Source organism: Eublepharis macularius, chromosome 6 (genome assembly GCF_028583425.1).
Source record: "Eublepharis macularius isolate TG4126 chromosome 6, MPM_Emac_v1.0, whole genome shotgun sequence".
Lineage (NCBI taxonomy): Eukaryota > Metazoa > Chordata > Lepidosauria > Squamata > Eublepharidae > Eublepharis > Eublepharis macularius.
In genome coordinates this window covers 41,129,458-41,147,346 of record NC_072795.1, presented here as the reverse complement: position 1 = coordinate 41,147,346, position 17,889 = coordinate 41,129,458, and the positions used below count along the sequence as shown (strand labels likewise).

Here is a 17,889-nt window from a genome sequence, read left to right as displayed (position 1 = left end):
CCACAGATTCCATGCATAACAGCAGATGATGCTCATACACATAACTGCACTCAAAGAGTGTTGTATGATCACGTGTTAAGTAGAAGTCTGGAAATGCACTGGGCTGGGTGGAGCAGAAAATGGATTTAGATGCCCCACCTGACCAAAAATATTTTTAAAGTTTGTGAACTACCTTCCTCAGGAAACACTGCCTAAGACCAGTTTTAGCCACAGAAAGATGTTCAGAGAGTGTCGTACTGACGCATAAGCCGAATCATCATTAGAAGTCAAATTCGACTTTATGGACTTCACTTCCAAGGACTCATGTTTGGAATCAGGCTCTCTAAAGTCCATGTTATACCAACTTCTGTTGCAAGACAGCAACAAAGCAAAAAAAAAAAGTGCATGAAACATGATTTTAAAAACCTTCCAGTGGAGAAGCTCAGCCTGCAACAACTTTCCCACCCATGAACCAGCGCAGGCAGCACAGACAGACTAACACGGCTAGATGGGTAGCTAGTCTGTCTGTAGCAGTAGAAAAGAGCAAGAGTCCAGTAGCAGCTATAAGACTAACAAAATTTGTGGTAGGGTATGAGCTTTCATGAGTCATAGCTCACTCCTTCAGATACCAGGTATCTGAATTTCCAGGACTTCAGGAAATCCGGATGGTCCTTCAGGCGCTACGAGACCCACAACTTGTTCATCGTTTTAAAGTTCTTCATTTAACAATAATCACCACCGTGCTGTCCACAACAGCGAGCTTCCCCTAGCAGACACCTCAAGACTGCCAGCCTCATAAGGAGAGCTCCAGTTCTGGCCCGAAGAAAAGGGCCCCGTCGAGACACAGACCTCTTATGTGCGTACTTGGCAACTGGCAGCAACGGTACGAGAGGCGCCTGCAACCGAGCTGGACAGGGCTGCTGTCGAGGCCCCCCTGACCGTGAGGCAAAACACAGGTCCTCGAGGCGAGGAGGGGGAGAAGCTGGAAGAACGACTGGAAAAGACAGGAGAGGAAGGGCAATCCAAGAAGGAGCCGGTTGAAGGCCGACGCAGGCAGCCCTCCCGGCCTCGCAAAACAAACAGTCACGGCTGGAAGAGGAGGAAGAGGAGGGGACACGGAAGTGGGATAGCCGAGCCTCCCTCACGCCACGGCGCAGAGTTGCGGCCCCCTCGAAACGCGCCAGAGGGAGAAGCGGGGAGCCGTCAAAAGCGGGCGCAGCCCCTCCACTTACGGCTCAGAGCCCCCCGGAGGGGGAGTGGCGGTGGGGCCTGCCGCAGCCCACGATGATCTCCCCAACCCAGACGCCAGTTCCTGCGGGGAGAAACTGAAGGGAAGGGAACGGCCTCCCTGGGTACGCACACGGGCGCAGGCTGGGCAAGCAAGTCCGCGCGAGCCGTCGAGCGACTTCGGCTTCTCGCCTACCTCAGCGCTGGCCTCGCCGCCCCGCTACCTGCTCGCCCCTTCCAGAGCAGCTGGTCCGCGCGCTCTCCCCCGCACAAGCTTGGCGGCGTCTGGCAACGGGACTCGCTCATTGGCCGACGGCTTCGCGCGAGGTCAGGCGCCTCCGGCTTCCTATTGGTGCGCCCGACTGTGTGTACACAACCGGCTAGCCGCTCAGGACAGGGAGGCGGGGCTAGGAGGCCAGAGCGCACGTTCCGGGGCGATGAGGAGCAACAAGCGAGGGATCCGCCTGTCGCCGCCCCGCCTCAGAAAATCTCTCGGCTTGTCGAAGTTTCCCTTCAACCTCCGCCCCCTCCCCGGTCAACTGATGCTATCCCAGGAAGGAGCGGCCAGACACTCTCAAGGGAACGTGGACTCTCTGGTCTACATGGAACTGCAACCTGAACGCTTGGAGTTAAGCCGTGTTTATTGTTGAGTTAAAAGCGGGCTCTGGATCACAACCGTTTAACAGGTGCGAGGCTCTGTCCACTCCGTTAAGTAACTCCCGTTGAACTCCACGGGACACTTCATCGGAAGCATTTCAGTTGGAAGGCCCACGCACGTGTCAGTGCACTGATTGTCGAAGTAATTTGCAATTAAACACGAAGCCAAAATGTACTCGCAGTAGCCTTTGTACCTGACGCTGCAGCAGAGGCCGAAGTGCTCCACCGGTCAGCCACTAGAGGTCACTGGCAATTGAGCGTTCCTTCATTAAGTTGCGTATAATTTCGAGACCAGGTATGCTTAACTCAAGCACATTACGATAATGTATTCATGCAGCACTTGGTTCTAGAATATGCCTTATAACATACCTTCATTCTTATTTTTTCTGGTTTAACGTTATACTATTTTATAGCATATAGTGTGGTTCTGAGGCGGCTGCTTCCAAGGAAAAGTGTTTTTCTGGACAGGGCCAAAGAACACCAGCTGCTCAGCCCTGCATTGAACTACTACCAGAACTTCTTTGTGTTATAGTCCGCCTTTCTCAGTGAGACTCAAGACAGATTACACACAGTGTGAGTCAGTACTCACTTGTACTTCCCTGCTGCTTCCAGGGAAGTGTTGTAGTCAAGACTGTTCAGTCCTGCTTAGGGAAAGGACTGACATGTTTTGCCTGAGACTTTTTTACATTTGATTTTTTTAAAAATTTACTGTGCTGTTTATTAGGCTATATTTGACTGTAAATCAGCTTAGGTCTGCTTTGAGAGAGAAGGGGGGGCAGGGTAGAAGCATTTTAAAATACATACAGCTGAAGTGTCAGACTAATAAAGTTGATCATTTATTTTTATATCCAGAGGAGTTAACCATTAGTCTGTAGTAACAAAATAGTAGAGTCCAGCAGCACCTTTAAGACTAACCAACTTTACCGTAGCAAAAGCTTTCGAGAACCACAGAACCATGCATCTGACAAAGAGAACTGGTTCTCGAAAGCTTATGCTACGGTAAAGTTGGTTAGTCTTAAAGGTGCTACATTAATTTTTAGAGGCCCTATGAAGAAGTGTAGGTGGGAGGAACACTTTGGAAACCCCAGTTCCAAAATCTGCCCATCCAGGATTCTCTAAGCTTGCAGGACTTCAGCATGGTAGTTTCCCTCACTTCTTCCCCCTCCAATGTACTCAAAAGTTTTCAGCATCTAGTGTCTTTTAAAATATATTCAGACTGTTTTGGAAATTCCCTTTTTAATTTATTTATATTAGAAACCTTTTCCTGTTGGTAGTCTGATTTTGCTTTTTTAATGATCATGAGAGCCAGCCACTTCACTATTATGAGGACTCTTTTACTTCCCACAAGCACAAAGAAAGTCATTATACATGATTTGGAGTTTCAGTCATATTTGCTCTTTTACAGATGCAGACTCTGTAGTGTGCACGTGTTGTGGCTTCTTATTGCTTATAGCAAAATGACAGCAACTCTAGGACATGTATGAAATGAAAAGAGAGGAAAGAGAAGTCCTAGAGAATGCTTCTGACCAAAACTGAAAAACAAGTAGTTTGTTTTTTTTTTAAAGTGAAAATATGTTGTTCAATGATAAAGAACAGGTTTAAGGAAGAAGCAACATTAACCCTATGGTTCCAAGCAATTAAGCATTTGGGTTTTTTCTTATCAAATTACATTAGTTCCCATGTGGGACTATCTTTGTCATAACTAAGGGCACTACTACAATAACATGACCACTTTACGTATCAAAGTTCCAAAACACTAATTTCTCATGTGGAGTCAAAATAAGTCATCATATATAGAATAAATATATTTATAGCCTGAAACTATTTCCAGTTTGTAATGTATCTGTGATGGACATAACCAGTTCCAGCTCTGCCTCTCCCAGAAAACATCCAATGAGATCTGGCAGAATGCTAGGGCTGGTGGCAGTTGAGAACAGCAGCTGGAAGGAGAGAAGAGGGTGTCTGAAGGGAAGGATTTTCTGAGCATGTAAGGGAGCAGCCTGAATGGAGCTGACTTCTGAGAACCAATACTTTGTGATTATTGACTGCTGGAATGAACTGGGATTGAAAGTTCAAATATTCGAAACAATGTGTCTTTGTGTTTGAGTTATTTAAATATTGTGAAAATTGTAAATAAAGTTTAACTCTGTTTTTTCTCTTTAAACCATGATGATTGGATGTCTAATCTCTCAGGGAAAGGAAATTACATACATCTCAACCTTTCTGACCACAGCCCATATATCTAAACTAAATGGCAAAAACATATAAGGGAAAGCAAATACTGAGTTCCCTAACTCCAGCAGCCCTAGGTATTCAGCTGGGTGAGGGGTAGTGAATTGAGGAAACCGGCTGTCTGGTGAAGTTTATGGGAACAGCAGAGTGGGGGCCCTGTTTACATTTGGGTAAGGGCTCTCTGCCTGATAATTAGGGACTAGACAGGTAGTGTATTATGACCACCTGAACTGCCTGTTTAGCCCAGAACCTGAAAAAGGCTGTTTAAAGTGAGTGGCAGTGGGACAGAAAGGGGCACAGTATCTTTACAGATGATAAGGTTTCCATAGTTTAAAGTATCAAATGAAGCAAGAAGTGAAAAGATATCACATGATGCAGTTTTAGTGTTTGCAAATGAGAAGTTATTAAATGCTGATAGTACAGTGGTTAAAACAGTACAGTGGTTACAATTTTAATCACCATCTTTAATTTAGAACAGTACAATAAAATTCTTATATTACAGGATTAGAGATCTATTAGGTTACATTTCTGCGACCTCAATACAGTCAAATAAGTGGAACTGGCCAACAAAGAAGATAGCAATGTTCCAACTTTCAAGGCATCTGCACACACATGTGCACTTGCCGTCTTTCTCAAGTACACAAAGTCAAGTTAACCCAGGAACAGTTGCCCAGAATATGGAAAAAGTATGTAAAAGACCCATATAAAAATAAAACTCATTACAATAAAATTCACTGGATATTCTAGTATCTTGACTACAAAACTGTAGTGCAGATTTTTGTCATGGAAAATTCTGTTTGTGCCCCATTCCCATTCAGGCACTTAATGGTAACATATGGCAGGCTTATCAAGAATTCTGCATTCAAAATGCTAACCAACCCCCCAGATTCTACAATTAGAGCAACAGAATATTTCATATTCATGCCTAATTGTATTTGCATGCTATCATTATGATTAAGAAATGCATGTGCTATTTTTTAAAATATTATGTTGCAAAATATATCCTCTCAATGATTCACCTACAAATGCCACTGTATCTCTGTAGCATGATATCTAGACCCTACAGGATGGGAGGCAACACCTTTCAGCACAAGAGATGGCGATTCCCATCCCCAAGCAAGGCTGTATTACTGTGAACCCCCTTTTCCCAACCTTCAAGAAAGCGTATTCAAAACAGTGAAAAACTGACAAGGACTTTTTTCCACTTTACCACTCCAGAAACAGAAACCCTCCATAGAGTACATAAAATATCACAAGAGTTGGCACTAGCCAACAGATGGCCACAACACTTCTCTTCACTGAGGCCACTGATGCCTCATGACATTTTTTCTATGAGGCATCTGTGACTCCCAGCATGGAAGTTTGGGGAGGGATGCTGGGCAATGTGGGAAAGATGTTTTCCACTCCTGGTTCATAAGATACTACCCAGTGCCTGGAAAGCATTTCTGCATTTCCCTTTGAGCAGCACCTTATACACTTAAAAAAAAACAACCCAAAATTTGAAAAAAAATTAGTTTGGGTATTTTAACAGAAAAGCTGGTAAAAGAGAACATCTGGTGCATGCGCACTATTGCATACAAACTATGTGAGGTAGCACGTATTTTTAACAACTAGATTGGGAGTTTGTCAGGGATTGGGGAACCATCCCAACCTGCTTTGAGTTTGGAATCAACAATGATAACTACTTAAGCACAAGTTACAGATTTGCAAGGAGTTTAGAATTTAAAAACAGAGATACATTAGGAGCAATACTACACAAACAAGACCCTTTTCTGTTTCCTAAGTACAGATGCCTGACTGATTTCTAGTAATACTATTCAGCAATCAGCATCATCTCAGCCATGACAGATCGCAAGCAAAATCATTTTAAAAATAGGCCGCATTGCTACTTGGCTCATTGGTATAATTTCACTGAGAAAACATTTTGTACCAGGTTATGTTTCTGCTTAAGTCCATTAGAGACCACGACAGCTGGTGAAATCACAAACTAGCAAAAAATGCTTTTTGCTGTTCTTCACCCTAGCCAAAGAGTCATCAACTACTCTTTGAAGAAGGCATCCCTTGGGACCATGAGTAACACCAGCATTCAGCCTTTTTCAATGTTATATGGTAGTATCGGGCCACAGATGTTCCATTTCGATAACTGATGTAGAATTAGTAACTGTACATAAAAGTACAGTATTAGCTACTGTAAAACTAAGTTTTTATTTAGATTTCTATCCCACCCTCCCCACGAAGGGCTCAGGGCAGATTTCATTCAAGTATATTTCATTGTCCTAGTAATCCATTGGTTTCATAGACAATCTGGAATTCTGCACTTACACCATTACTATGATATCTGGTCGTACCAGTATAGAGAACGTTGAACAGCTTTTGTCCAGTTACTCATGGCAAGCTCGTATTCCTTTGGCCCCTTCTGTGGCTTAAAAACAACATCAGTTTGCCTCAGCTTCTTTAGTTCTTCTTTGTCACTCCAAAATCCTATATATAAAAACAAACTCTTAAAGTTATGCATAAATTAGGAACAAATGCAGATGCATATATAAATCCTGTTTGAATGACAGAACTAAAAAAAAAAAACAGATGTAGCATTTTTACAGAATAGGCATATTTTTATATGCCATTCTCCCCTGTGGGGTCCCAAGGGGACTTACATAATCCTCCTCTATTTTATCCTCACAAAACGTGTGAGGTAGGTGAGGCTAAGAGTGTGTCACCCAGCAAGCCTCCATGGCAGAGTGGGGATTCAAACCTGATAGCTCCAGATCCTGGTCTGACACTGTAATAATTATACCGCACTGGCTCAAAACTGTGTGTAACTGGGATGACTTAGGGTTGTTAATATTAATTAAAACTACATTCATAGGCTTTAACTCCAGTTCTACTTGTGGGGTATAGTTAACAAGGCAAATCCCTAGAATATTAATTAGAACTTGAATGACTGAAATGAGAGCTGGTGTAATGAGTGGCTAAATAACTGTGCTATGATGCAGCACTTGGTTCAAATCTCATTACTGTCATGAACTTAAGTGGCTTTGGGTAAACCACATCTCTTAGCTTCCAGCTGTATTGTGGGGATAACAACACTGCTCACCACTCTGGGTGGGCATTAATCTATCCAGAAGAGCAATATGCGAATGAACTGTTGTTGTTGTTGTTATGTAGGCCCTAAAACAGTTACATTGACCTACATACACTAGCAACAGAGTTGTCAATTTTGGGTTAAACTTGTGCTATTAGTGTACAGACATGGGCACTCCATGAAGCCAAAGTTCCACTGACACACATTTTGGGCTCAAGGAGGTCTCACAATATAAAATCTTCTGAATTTACATCCATGATGTCCCATCAAAGCTTATTTTTCTCTATAGATGAAGAAATTTGATTCAGGCTGCTTTAAACCCAGATGAAGAATAGCAAGCCCACTCCAGTCTCAGGACTGTCTGCCTTCTAGTCATGAACTCTCTACACAATATACACTTCTTAACATCTGTCCAGTGATCTGTTCAAGTATGCCTACATAGATCACCAAACCTCAGTTTCTGCACTAAGACAATCTCAAATGCCAGCCAGCACAGAAGTTCTGGGAAAATATGAGAAAGACCAAAGATTGTGCTATATCTTCTATCTCCTCGGATCATTATGGTAAAACAACAGTTTTAATGCGAGAGAAAGGATAAGTACAGAAGTTCATCGCGTCCCCTAAGACCCTTGCAACACCATAACGACCTTGGAGGAGGCAGATGCATACTTGCACTTGCATTACTGGTAGATTAGATTGCTGGTCCCAATGAAATAATTGATTCAAAGTCATCTTAACAAAACGGTTTGTAGATCACAACTGGAAATACATCGAACTGGAAATCAGTTCCATAATATATCAGCAGAAACGGGAAGTCATGCCCATAACGATTCAGTAGGATTTATTCCCAAATAAATCAGCCTGGGATAACAACTTAAAAATGGTTTCATCTGTGTGCTGATAACTGATAAAAGTAGTACCTGATACATATTAAGGTCTCTTAATTGATTACGTGAATAAATAATCAAACACCAAAAGGTAAGTGCATGACAGAACACAGCATTTTGCGTCCAGGCATGCAGGTGAGACTGCTGAGTTTAGTCCTTATCCAAATTACGTTTTTTTTCAAGAGTTATTAAATAATTTAAGAAAATATGGTGTGCTATATTTAACTATAAAAACATGTTAATGGAAAACTAGACAATATGCTATTAGAAATATTTTGGGGCAGGGCCTCAACCATAGTTTGTTGCCTGTGAACTTTCTTTTAAAAAAATTATTAGATGTTCAACATAACCCAAAACCTAAAAATACAAACCCAAAACTCAACACACAAAACATTTCATATTTCCAGCTACAGAAAGCAACAAAGAGTCATTATAACTCATAAAGCACGTAAGAAAATACTTTCCTGCTTATGTTATTATTCCAAAACATTATAAACAATGCCAGATGCTCAATAAATTGAGCTGAACATTTCCACTCTGCTGCTGTTGCCAATTTAGCAGCGGTAAGTAGGCTCAGAACCAATTCTACACTGAAAAGCAGACATGTCCTTTTCCATTAACCAACAGAATAACTTTTGGATCAGTATATATGTTATATATATATTAAACTTTCTGTTATAATGTAGGATACACATTCAGACACAGCTCCTTTCTCACAATAGAAAACAACTCGCATTCAGATTGCTACATACCTATAGCAAGACCAGCTAAAAAAGCTGCTCCAAGACAAGACATGTCTGTAATTACAGGTTTGTCTATTATTTTGTCAATTAAATCAGAAGTCATCTGCATTACAAAATTATTCTTACTGACACCTCCATCAGCTCTGTGAGAAAGAGGGGAAAAAGAAAAGGTTAGTTTAAATGGTTAGATGTCACTAGCAAAGGCAGGAAATAACAAAAGGCACACAGACAGCGAGCAGTTCTACAAGATAAAGTGGAACATCGCATTTTAAATCACAGTCATCATACCACACACAACATCTTACAAACTGCTGCATTGATCTTATCCGTGTCCTACAATCCTATGACAGCACCTGCTCCATGTTTTTGTGCCTTTGCTTTTCCTTTCTCTGTGTATATTCTTTGGAGCAATACAAAGCACATAATGAGTTACAATCATGTGAAGAACACAACCATGCAGGTAGATTTCAATTCATCGACAATGGGAGCCACCTGCACTGTCCATACCCAGCAAGAAAGGGAATTCTACACTGAAAAGCAGACATGTCCTTTTTGCCCCACTGCAAAGTAGGAAGGGCAAGTAATTGACGTCTGCCTTTTGCGCTTCTACTGTAACATGTGAATGTAACATGTAAATGTGGTGAGATGCCACAACAAGCTCCAGATGTGGCATCTCAACCGGGGGAGAAAGTGCAAGAGTCTCAACCTTCCTAAGGGAAAGAAGAAACCATATGTAGTATTAATGTGCAGAAAAGCTTCCAAGTGTTCCATCAGCCCAAAACTATGTCTTTAAAAGATTAACTGAAAATAGAACAATATTCTTGAATAGGGATTAAGGGATATATTCCATGTCTACAACAAGACAGCCAGGCTAATAACTTCTTAAAACAAGAGATGGGTATCTATCACTGGTTTGCAAAGTATTATGTGCTTACAATAAATTGGTAGGAAACATACAGGCAGCTAGAAAGCTTTGCTGCCTGTTCAGGAGAATGCTCCACAAAAACACAAAATTCCACTAGTTGCTGCTTTAATAAAAATCTTGGATTTCACTTAGATGTTATACAAACTCTCAAAAATGTTCTTGACATAACACAAACATACCTAATGTATGTAGTTGGAACGTCTACTTCTCTTGAGATGGTTTCATATAGCTGTTTGTTCCTTGCAAAAAAGATTCAGTAGAAATGAAAACATTTATACACATGTGATAATAGCTTTTGAAGCACAGAATGCATTTTTAATGACCAAGACATTTGCACTCAGAATTGTTCAAAATTAGATAATTAAGTTTTTACAAAAAGCTCAACTATTATTAAAAAAACTGGGTCTGCTCACCCTTCGTAGTACCCATATTTCTATCTATAATAGCAAGGGGTACAGATAACAATCAGTCGCAGGGCCGGATCGAAGGGGAGGTGGGGGGGTAGTCTGCTCCCGGCGCCGCCAGGGAGGGGGCGCTGGGAGCAGCTGCCAGAGTGCGCGGGCAGCAGCGCGGGCAGCCTCACAGCCTTCCACGCTGCCTTTCGCCTGCCCCGCGGGACAGGGGGTGGCCGGCTTGCCGTGCACCCCCTGTCCTGCAGGGCAGGCAAAGGGCAGCGCGGCCTCCCATGCCATTCGCCTGCCCCGCAGGAGAGGGGGCAGCTGGCCGCCCCGTCCTGCAGGGCAGACGCATGGCGCGGGCGGCCTCGCAGCTCCCCGCGCTGCCTTTTGCCTGCCCTGCAGGACAGGGGGTGCGCGGCAAGCCGGCCACCCCCTGTCCTGTAGGGCAGGCAAAAGGCAGCGCGGGGGGGGCTGCGAGGCTGCCCGCGCCATTCGCCTGCGGGGAGGTGAATGGTGCGGGTGGCTTCCCAGCCCCACATGCTGCTTCCGCCACCCTGTGTGATCATGTCACCAACATGATGTCATCACGCTGTGCCGGGAGCACGTGCGCGAGGTCAGACTAGGGTTGCCCCAGGCGCCAGCAACCCTAGATCCAGCCCTGACCAGGGGTACAGATAATAATCAATAATCTACTAGAGAATGAAGTATGAAAACTAATTAGTATCTCAGCAATTTTAATATACAAACTGGAGCCACTGTTCATTCTCATTAATCAAAATGATGCATTCACTGCTTAGTGTTTAAAAAACCATGGTTATTGTGAAACATTTTTATTATTCACCAGCCACTGCTTGTTATCCATCGTGTTGTTACAGTCGAATTGAAATTCTTGTTGCTAAACTTGAATTTAAAACCAGGCACTAAGGAGCAAGGCAGTGCACCCTGTTTTCAGAGACACTCTAGCAGCTGTTCTGAAGACAGGAAAGGAAGTGCGGCACAGTGAGCAAGCAACTGCCTGTAGGAAGTTTAAAGCAGCCCTACAGGAAATTACAACAGAAATGAGGAGAAGCACGGAGGGTTAGGGTACAAAAGAGAAGGTTTTAGTTTGGTGGGTTCTAAGTACAAATATAAGCTGTAGATCCGATGCAAGCAGAAGACTGGAGCGTACAATGAAAAATGTCTTTTAGGCATGAAAAATTAACTCGGATTGGGAAGAACAGCACATCAAAACCAGGCAGTGTGAAGACAGGTATAAGGATGAAGGATTACAACAAGAATTCTAGTTTCTGACACTTAATGGTCTTCTAAAGGGGGGCTTATCTTTCTTTGTGTGAGTGTGGCTGCCATGATTGGTTCATACATTTCAACTGTTTGCTTTATCGGCAGCCAGACATTTGAGAACAGGAGGTATTCAAGTGGAGATCCACACAATTATGCAGAACCCCAGAACATGGTACCTTTGGGACCTGATATAATTTTTCCACAATGTAAACTAAGAATATCATAAGAACTAGAGATGTTGGAGCTCATTTAACATAACCTTAATATAAAAAGGGTTGCATTCACCTGTAACTGCTATTCATCAAGTGGTCTTCTATGCAGGCACACATGGGACTGCACATAAGCAGGCCCACCATAGAGATGGGCAGGAAAATGCCATCTTGCACTGAGTGGTAGAGGAGTGCTCCAAACACCTTGGAAAGTGCTAGAAAATTCTTTAGAGTCCATCTCTATGGTGAGCCTGCGCATGTGGGATTGCACAGAAGTCATGGGGATGAACAACATAGTTTCTCGGATTTTTGGTATCAAAATATATAAATAGAAGTACCAGGGGAGGGAAGATCCTTAGTCCAGCTACAGCATTTATTTATTTAGGATATTTCTGTGCCACCTCTTCACAGTTCTGCTCAAGGCAGCCTACAATTAAAATATTAAAAATAAGCCCATGAACAGTAACAGTACTGGCAGGTAACCTGATCCAACTGTAGGTAACACCACACTATTGTTAGACACAGCTGGCTTAGTACCTGAAAGCAATAGATTCCAGCATAGCTCGAACAAGATGGTTTTTGGTGGTGGAGGATGTGATCCCCATAAAGGAAGTACATGCACAAGGGTCATTCACTGGAATCTAAAATAAAGGTATGAAAGTAAAATATGCGTGAATATGTTCTGCCTGCTGGTCTTTAAGAATGGACAGAAGAAATAATTAAAAAAATAACTTACACATGACACTAAGAGGCAGCATAGTAAGAAGAAGAAAAGTAAGACAGCAATAAGCAGCATATAGGTCTTAACTGTCTTATTCAGAATATACTTTAAAATAGTACTTCTATTGAAAAGTCTGCTTTTAATTAGAATACTTTTTTTGGCATGATGCACGCTAACTTTTCCTGGATTATAGACTGTGTGTAGCCTACACTTTAAACAAATTTTGTTACGGGTATCATTGCATAATTTATTTTGCCATTTTGCAAATGTTATTTGTTTTTTGATAAGAATATAGGAGGTGTGCTGCTAGTGATCCATCTAGCCACAATCCTTCCTCACACAGTTGCCAACCAATTGCCCTGAAGGGCATAGAAGCCAAGACCTTTCGTTGGTACTGCCTCTTAGCACTGCTACTGAGTGTTTTACTGGGCTCTAGTCTAGACCCCTTTGTTTATCATAGCTAATAGTTATTGATGGACCTATCTCTCCTGAATTTGTCTAAAGCCATGCTGCAGATTTTGATTTTAAATCACTGCTTAGGATGTTTTGACACAGTAAGCTTGAGGGGTTTGCTTTTAGGTTCATATGTAAATCTGCAAGCATGCATTTTTTCACTGTTCTAGCTAATTTCCAGTTTTCAGCCTTGAAAGATAATTTATGAATAAAAGTTTTTATGCCCCCAAATAAACCCAAGAACAAACGGAATAGAGTTTGTAACAATTATTCTCTGGGATAATCAGAGGTATCTTACGTCATGCTTTTCAAAAGTGCAAATCAGAAGCTTTAGTCAAGTCATGTGTTAGTGGCTGTGATAATGAACTGGCCACAATCCTATAACATATGGATCTCTCAGCTAAACTTGCTATCTCCCTTTTTTGGCAAAGCTCTAGGTAAGAAGATATGAAACGTAAAACTTTTTCTTCTTAATGTCAACTTCGGTAGAATAGGAATGAGATGATTGCTTAGGTAGGATTGATTTCTATGTGGTATGCCAGTGTTCTGTTTATCTATATAATGGTAGGTTTAATCAGGTCTAGAATGATTAGGCTATTTTTAAATAAAAGTTTTAATTAATACACTGACTGTTTATTGGCTGGGAAATACAAGGTTTCACTTTGAACCTGAGACAAACAAAGAAACCTCAATGTCTTTTTTGACTGAGACTGAGAGCTGTGCCTGCAAAGACTGAATGTTGCATGGGAATCTCCAATCATCAAGTAACACTTAGTGATTAATGCACTGTTTTAATTCAGTCAGATAAGTTGTAATCTCCATGTGGCATGGGAAAAATATAGAAGTATATAGATGAATCAAGAGAGTAGGGGCCTCAAAATGTACAAAAAGGCATTAAAATACTAATTGCTGATCATCAGTTATAGCAGTAGACTTGAGTTGGCATGGTGAAATTCAACATGGATTAAAAAACAAAACAAAACAGAAAGATAGCCTTTTTACAAATGAATATTTAAGTAGCCCAATCACAGTTAGGAAAAAAATATATGCCTCCCCTCCCCCTCTCAAAAAAATCTGGGGATTGTGCCCAAGAAGAAAGTAGCAGAAGCCCCTGGGGTTACATGCTCCCATGTTCTATTCCTGTGGGGAGAAGCGAACAACTGAAGTGAGAAATCCCATGATTTGAATGTACAATCTTGCTGGCCTTGCAAGATTAAATCTTCTAGAAATATAGTGTAATGTGGCAACAAATATGTTGGTACAATATTGCCATAATTGCTGGGCCATCAAAAGAAAGTACCGTTTTAAGAAGAGTGAAAATATTAAGGATTAGAACAAATTTTTACAATAAGATGCACTCTAGAACAAGGTATAATCACAATGAAAACAATCAGATATGATACAGTAACAAAACTGATTTCTGCTGGACTGACATACATTTTGGCAAGCGTAATAATAAAGGGCACCAGCTTTACCTGCAATCCACTGAAAGATGGAACGAAGCAAACCCCTCCTGAATTGACCAGGCTGTATGCTATTTTGGATGTATCTCCAGCATCAGTAAAAAGATCTATAGAAATATATAAGATTTGTGGATTATTAGTGCACCCTCATCCCCCCCTCAGGCTTGTATCTCTGTCCAATTATTGCAATGGAAGGGAGGATCAATGGCAAATGGTGATCCCTATGTCAAGAGGAAGAATAGTAGACGCCAAGCAAGTTGGTGGCTTACGTCCAAGTCACACTTTAGCCCCTCTTCAAGTAAAGTTTGGGAATCACTGACCCATAACAATATTACAACAACAACGTTCGATTTATACACCACCCTACAGGACAACTTAATGCCCACTCAAAGCGGTTTACAAAGTATATTATTATTATTTTCACAACAAAACACCCTCTGAGGTGGGTGGGGCTGAGAGAGCTCCAGAGAGCTGTGACTAGCCCAAGGTCACCCAGCTGCCTTCAAGAGTGGGGAATCAAACGGGCTCTCCAGATTAGAGTCCCGCACTCTTAACCACTACACCAAACTAGCTCTCAACTGTCATTCAACATTACAAGACAAAATGATTAATTTATTAAATAAACAGATATGATTCTTGATTTTCATAGATTTTATATAACTGAACTAACAATCAACATGAAAGATGTCACAACCACCTATGAAAATCAAACTGCTTAAAAATTCAAATTTGTGCTGCCAGTTGTACAGGTTTGTACAGGCTATCAAACTGGGGGCTGGGGGGGAGAAGGTTAGTGAGAATGCACAGTGAATTGCCACAAACATCCCCTGAACCAAAGAATAGTTAAAGACAGTAGTGTTGTGATATACCACATTAGCAGTGCAATCTTATGCAGAGTTATTTCAGCCTAAGCCCATTGAAATCAATACATTTAGACTGGAGTAACACTGCATAGTATTGCCTTCTGTGATCACTATCTTTTTAGGATACTGAAAATAAAATATGCAATATAAATAAAATACAACATAGAATATAAATAAAATAACAACAATAAAATGAATAAAAACAAACTGTAAAAACAGTTTAGGACTCCCAATGAACATAAACACAAAGTTAATTAAAAGCAGCCCTAATCAAAATATCTTCAACTGCCTCCTGAATATCAGCAATGAGGGAACAGGCACAGGGTCTGAAACGGCACTCGAAGGCATTTTAAAAAGTAACTCCATAATTTAGGTACATCAAGGCCCTTCATAACTAATATTATACTTGTGCATTTTGTACCAGAGAAATCACTCAAAGAATGTGAAGTAGTCCTTCCTTAATCTGATTTAATTTCATGAAAGTTAATTAACCTCATTTGGGAGGCCAAATCTTCCTGAGCTAATCACTGATCCAGGCTACAGTAATGGATGGATGGGAAAATCAAGTGATACATTAACAAACAAAAACTTTGGCAGAATTTGTACAGCATGAAAAGGAAGTGGACATCTTTGAAAGTCAGAAGATTTCCAAAGGCAGAAAATGTCGGCAAATGAAAAGCTAAAAAAGATTTTCTCATCCACAAAAATGCATGTAACAGTTTTCATTAATTAATATCTTAAATAATATCTTAAAACTTTTAACACAATTTGATGTTTCAAGTAGCTTCTGCATCAAAAAAATGTAAAGGAAATTTTGAACTAAATTGATAAAGAACAAAATTTCATATCCTATTATCCATAAGTTTACCACAAAATCAGATGATATTTTACAGCCAACATTATTTTATGGGCTCAGAGAGTTAATGCAAGCTACTCACCTAAGTCACGGCCCCATTTTATAGCATTCCCAGTATCAGAAGCATTGCCTTCCGCTAAGTACATCAGCTCTTTGCCAATCTTCCATCCAACCAATGGATATAAGCCTAAAGGTACAAACATCAGTTGTTAGATTGCCTTTATAAACACCCTTGTAAAAAGAAGCCCAGCTATCTGGATTATTTTTACTTAAGCCTCACAAATAGAAGAACATATACACTTGTTCTAGCATAAAAAGGCACATTTAAAAATGTTTATTTAATGGGCTGAGAGTTCAAAATAAAGTCACAGCAGTAAAGTTGTTGTTGCTCCTCTCCTCCATCCTTTCCCTCTAGTGTAGCCTGCCCCCTGCTCCCAGACCACACAATTCCACCCAAACCAAACTGAAGCAAGGGACACTGGTGCAACTTAGCCCAACTGAACTAGTATCACTCACAGAAGCCAGGCAGAAAAGGAGAGCTTCTGCAAGGACTGACCACTCACTCATTCCTCCCTGCCTCCCTCCCCCTCCCTCCTGTCTCTGCCTCACTCCCCCTCCCCTCTTGGAAAAAAAAGCAGGAGAAGCCCAGGAAGGAGCCAGCCAGAGGCTGAAATCACATTTCCTGAATTTGCTCAGATTCACTCAGATTTATCCAGGGGTCTGGATCTGGGTTCCTGGATTCTTTGATTTAATTTGGGAAAGACAGATTTAGCCAGATTGGCAAAAATCTGGGTTTTTTACTCAAATCCCAGATCCAGACTGCACACCTCTAGTAGCAATCCTAGCTCAAGCCTATATATAATCTTCACTCAACTCCCAATTTCATAGTAACAGGCTCATCCTTGGTTCGCACAGTAAATGTGTTTGCTCATAAATGTTGGTGTCTACCTTTGATCCTTGCCATGTTGGAGATTCAATTTGGGTAGATATAGTTTTAAATAAATAAATAAAATAATGGCATTTTTTTGGAAATTAAGACATCCACAATCATTTCTAACAACCGTTTCTATCAGTACGCAAATACAGAAGCTTACCTGTCCTCGAAACATGAACTTTGCTTCCAGTGTTAATATCCCAGAATGAACCAGTCCCCATGGTTACCTTAACATCACCTGGATTAAAGCAACACTCTCCAAACATAGCTGCCTGTTGGTCTGCCACCTGCAGCACAAAATTAGAATAGGAATTATCTGGTCAATATAAGTAGCCTAGAGGACATTAGAAGAACAAGAAACTACTGACTATTTTCTTAGTTGACTTTGAATATTCATTCTCCCTCCCCCCGCCCTTTTTTCGAGGAGGAAAAAGCAAATAATCTGGAACACTGGCAGAAACAACATGGAGTGTAGAGGCTGCACTCAGAACTTGCAGGAATTGCACCCCCACCCCTTTGCACAAACCAAAGAAGAGCTTGGCAATTCCTCCTGTTTTGGCTCCAGCCTCCCATGTCATATGCCACCTTGCTCTTTAGGGCACCCTTCCCACCTTCAGAAGTGCATTTTAGGTGGCAAAAGGGACTTCGGTGGAAAAGGAGAGGCAGCAAAAATCACTTTCCAAGACTCATGCCATTTGTAACAGTACAAATCCACCACTATATTTGGTGCCAAATTTGCAAAACTTTTGCTTATCAGTTAAAATTAATTTTCACTGGCAAGATTTTGCCATGCTGTGTACTTCAATGACACCATGGTGTAGAAACAGCTTTACTGACTTCAGTGAACAACAAAGCGCAGAATTCAAAACTGGATTTTATCACTCTTACCATATCTGTTGAAAAATAGTACCAAAACAAGGGGGGAGAATTGTGAGGGGAATTCCAGCAAACCATGTCGAACTCCTTGGGCCCCCCATCA

At 41.3% G+C, this 17,889-nt stretch overlaps 1 protein-coding gene across 1 annotated transcript in view; it reads right to left on the bottom strand.

The window, feature by feature from the left end:
* Positions 1-4,460: 4,460 nt before the first annotated feature.
* GK5 (glycerol kinase 5) overlaps positions 4,461-17,889 on the bottom strand; it is a 28,782-nt gene continuing 15,353 nt past the window's right edge. The window contains exons 10-16 of the mRNA XM_054983686.1: positions 17,071-17,197; positions 16,059-16,163; positions 14,270-14,364; positions 12,158-12,261; positions 9,912-9,971; positions 8,817-8,950; positions 4,461-6,576 (exon numbers count right to left, since the gene is read on the bottom strand). Coding sequence (XP_054839661.1) covers positions 6,425-6,576; positions 8,817-8,950; positions 9,912-9,971; positions 12,158-12,261; positions 14,270-14,364; positions 16,059-16,163; positions 17,071-17,197 — 777 coding nt within the window. The 3' untranslated portion in view covers positions 4,461-6,424. The remainder of the gene's footprint in view (positions 6,577-8,816; positions 8,951-9,911; positions 9,972-12,157; positions 12,262-14,269; positions 14,365-16,058; positions 16,164-17,070; positions 17,198-17,889) is intronic.